Source organism: Pleurodeles waltl, chromosome 7, assembly GCF_031143425.1.
Source record: "Pleurodeles waltl isolate 20211129_DDA chromosome 7, aPleWal1.hap1.20221129, whole genome shotgun sequence".
NCBI lineage: Eukaryota > Metazoa > Chordata > Amphibia > Caudata > Salamandridae > Pleurodeles > Pleurodeles waltl.
In genome coordinates, this window is record NC_090446.1 from 541,024,500 (window position 1) to 541,027,905 (window position 3,406).

Here is a 3,406-nt window from a genome sequence, read left to right on the forward strand (position 1 = left end):
GCTAGTGGACAGATGAGACAGACGAGACAGTGCAGCCCTCACCTCCAGCAGAGGGCATGTAGGACACCGTCCAGGGACTGCTGTACAAGGAGCCACCTCCAGAACCAGTGGACAAGTCACCCACCTGAGTGACTGTGACCTTGCACTCCCCAGCAAAGATAATGGGCATGGAGCCCCCTCCAGAACCAGTGAGCAAGTCACCCACCTGAGAGACTGCGACCTTGCACTCCCCAGCAGAGATAATTGGCATGGAGCCCCCTCCAGAACCAGTGGGCAAGTCACCCACCTGAGAGACTGTGACCTTGCACTCCCCAGCCAAGATAATGGGCATGGAGCCCCCTCCAGAACCAGTGGGGCACTCCCAGCAGAGATAATGGGCATAGAGCCCCATCCAGAACCAGTGGGAAAGTTCCCGACTTCGGCTGAGGTGCCCTTCATCCCCTTAAGGTGCCTGCCCACTTGCAAAGTGATGCTCCTGCAGAGTTCTGTGCGGATGATGTCAGGAAACAAGTTGGGCCTTGGACTGTGCCCTGTGGCCATGTGGGCCCTTAGTACTTTGGACTGAGCATTGGACATTTGTACATATCTCTTTGTTATCCAATTGGTTCATTTGGTGGCTGTTCCCATTCAATATATACTCATTACTGCCTTCTTGTTGTCCTTGTATAATTATGCTGTGTGTCATATGCCATTGTTTTTCGTCTGCAGCTGGTTGTGTGTATGGTGTGTGTGTCTGGTGTGTGTTGTGCGTGTATGTGTCACTCTACTTTTCTTCTCTCCCTCCTTTGTGTGCTAGGTGTCTGTACTCACCGTTGTCGTCTTCGTCGGCGTTGGTGTTCCAGGTGGAGCATGGCGTAGAAGAGCATCGGGAAGACTTGCAGTTCTGGGTCCATGGCTGCGTTGTCCTTCTCTGTGTCTCTGATGGTGAGCCTTTTGTCATCTGTGCAGTGCTTCCGCCAGGCTTTTGATGCCGTTTGTTCCACCTCACAAATTGTGCTGTGCGCTGTGTCGTGATATGCTGAGCAGTACTTTGTCTTCCGTCTGGCTGTTGATGGCTACCGCCGTCGTGCGTGGTGTTAACACCCTGGCGGATGCTGTGGTACATTGGCTGTCTATGGGAGTTCTCACTGCCATGGTCATAATTATTCGGTAATTACCGCTGGACTGTTGGCAGTATTTTCGCCACTTTATCAGTCACCGCCAATGTCATGATGACCACCTAAATGTTTATATTTATTTGTTAGTTTTAATGAGTGCCAAGCACCTCCTTTAATTACTTCAGAAGCTTAATGTAGGCTCCTTCTGTCTCTGTGATTCTCAAAAATGTACCAGAGCACAAAAAAAGCGAACTTTCAATAGACATTTGGAAAAAATGGAGGTTTGTTTCATAAGGTATTAAATGTAGTAGCTGAGGCAAGTAATTCTCAGAAGAACACACCTGTTAGATTTGCATCCATTTTAAAATGGCATCTTTAGGAAAAGGGAAATGAGAATAGGTTTCAAGAGACTATGCAAACTATACCAGCTGACATCACTAACGGACACTCTAAAGAAAGCAGCACAGCTGATTGTAAATTCGACCAGAGAATAAAAAGAGAACAGCAAACAAATGAGTAGATATTATTTCAGTGTTTAATTTGAGTAATATGTTCGTTCATCTTTTCAAGAGTAAGTGTGATTGGGATACTCCCCGCCGCTTTCATTTTGGCGTTCAACAACGTGCTCGGCTGGACTAAAGGACGGAGACTGATTTTCAATAGACATAAAGAAAATTATATCTGTACCACGAGATGTGTTGAGCACTCTGAGTATCGATTCTAAAATATTGATGGGACACAATATCGAGGACAAATATAAAAAAGAAATGTTGGCAGGTAAGTAAGTCTCCGTTTTTTAACCTAACTCCACATGTATTATATACCTACGCAGCACACATAACTTCATGGCACGTAGATAAGTTAGGAGCAGTGAATCTATACGTCCCTATACGCACTTACTTTCGACATTTTGTCCTTGACATTCTTGTATAACAATGTTCAGGGTGTTCATATTCAGTAGTAAAATCTAAGGTGTTAAATTATATATCTGGGGTGTGTAAATCTAGGAGGGACTTGCACTGTCAGATTTGCATCCATTTCAAAACAAAACCTTCTGTAAAATGAAAATGAGGCTAGGTTTCAAGAGACCATGCAAACTACTCCTCCTCATCTCACTCACACAACCTCCCCAGAAAGCAACATTGCTATTTGTGAATTGTACAAGTGATCAGCAAGCATGGGAGCAGAAATAATACCAGTGTTTAATATTATTTTTCTAATTATCACATCAACTGTGAGCGTGATTGGAATACTTGCCAGTGCTTTCATTGTGACTTTGAATCTCCTTGACTGGGGTAAAGGCCGGAGACTGAACACCTGCGACCTCATCCTAGTGACTCTGGGAATCTCGTGCACCTGTTTTCAATGCACTGTAGTGGGAAAGTCCTACTTTTATGTGCTGTGCCGAGCCAGCTTAAATTTTGATAACATTTATACAGCTTTATTTACCCTTCACGTATACACTGGTCGCACCAGTCTCTGGCTCACCGCCTCTCTTTGTGTCTTCTACTGTATGAAGATCGTCGACTTAAATCATTGGCTCTACATCTGGTTAAAGCTGAGGATCTCGAAGTTGGTGCCCTGGCTGTTGTTAGGTTCTTTTGTGGTCTCCCCACTTCTCAATATGCCCTTATACTGGAGTGCATGCAAAGTATTCTTCGAGCATACCACACCTAACTTAACTGCTAATGCGGCCGTCCCTGGCTTTGAGATGAGGTGGACACTTTGGCATGATCTTGCCATCATGCTCCTTGATCTTTGTCTTCCTCTCCTGGTCTGCATGGCTTGCATCTCACTTATCCTCACATCCCTCTACAGGCATACACGGCGGATGAAAGATAGCCCTTCCGGGTTCAGCAAAGCTCACCTGGAGGCTCATTTTCGTGTAGCAAGAGTAGTGGGATCGCTCCTGCTAGTCTACATTTTCCTGACACTTGCAGAACTGGCATATACAATTCCATATTCGTATCAAGTGAGTTTGGTTGCCCAGATAATAATTTCTTCCTCTGCCCCTGCTCAATCCATTATCTTGATTCTGGGAAACGCCAAACTGAAGAAAGTGATGCTGAGGATCCTCTCTCCTAGGAGAAAGTGAACAATTCATCATGGAGTAAAGAAATCTGTGTGCACTAAGCAATTTCCACCCGGAACTTTTGTTTCACAACATGCTCATCTTTCCCCACAAAAACTGTTTATCATTTGTGACTAGCGCTTGTAATAGTTTACCAATGTTTTGGAGTTTTGGGACTAACAAATTTAACTTCAAAGAAAGGGATTGTCATTGTGGGAAGCCCATGTAGCTCATAAAT

At 44.8% G+C, this 3,406-nt stretch overlaps 1 protein-coding gene across 1 annotated transcript; it reads left to right on the top strand.

Annotated features, from left to right (window-relative positions):
- The first annotated feature begins 2,274 nt into the window (after window positions 1–2,274).
- LOC138246918 (taste receptor type 2 member 9-like) lies at window positions 2,275–3,192 on the top strand. The gene has a single exon (XM_069201664.1). The coding sequence runs from the start codon at window positions 2,275–2,277 to the stop codon at window positions 3,190–3,192; it is 918 nt and encodes a 305-aa protein (XP_069057765.1).
- Window positions 3,193–3,406: the final 214 nt, after the last annotated feature.

Bases quoted from the DNA above. Each gene is read 5' to 3' on its own strand.
- LOC138246918 (XM_069201664.1), top strand. From the start codon at position 2,275: ATGGGAGCAGAAATAATACCAGTGTTTAATATTATTTTTCTAATTATC.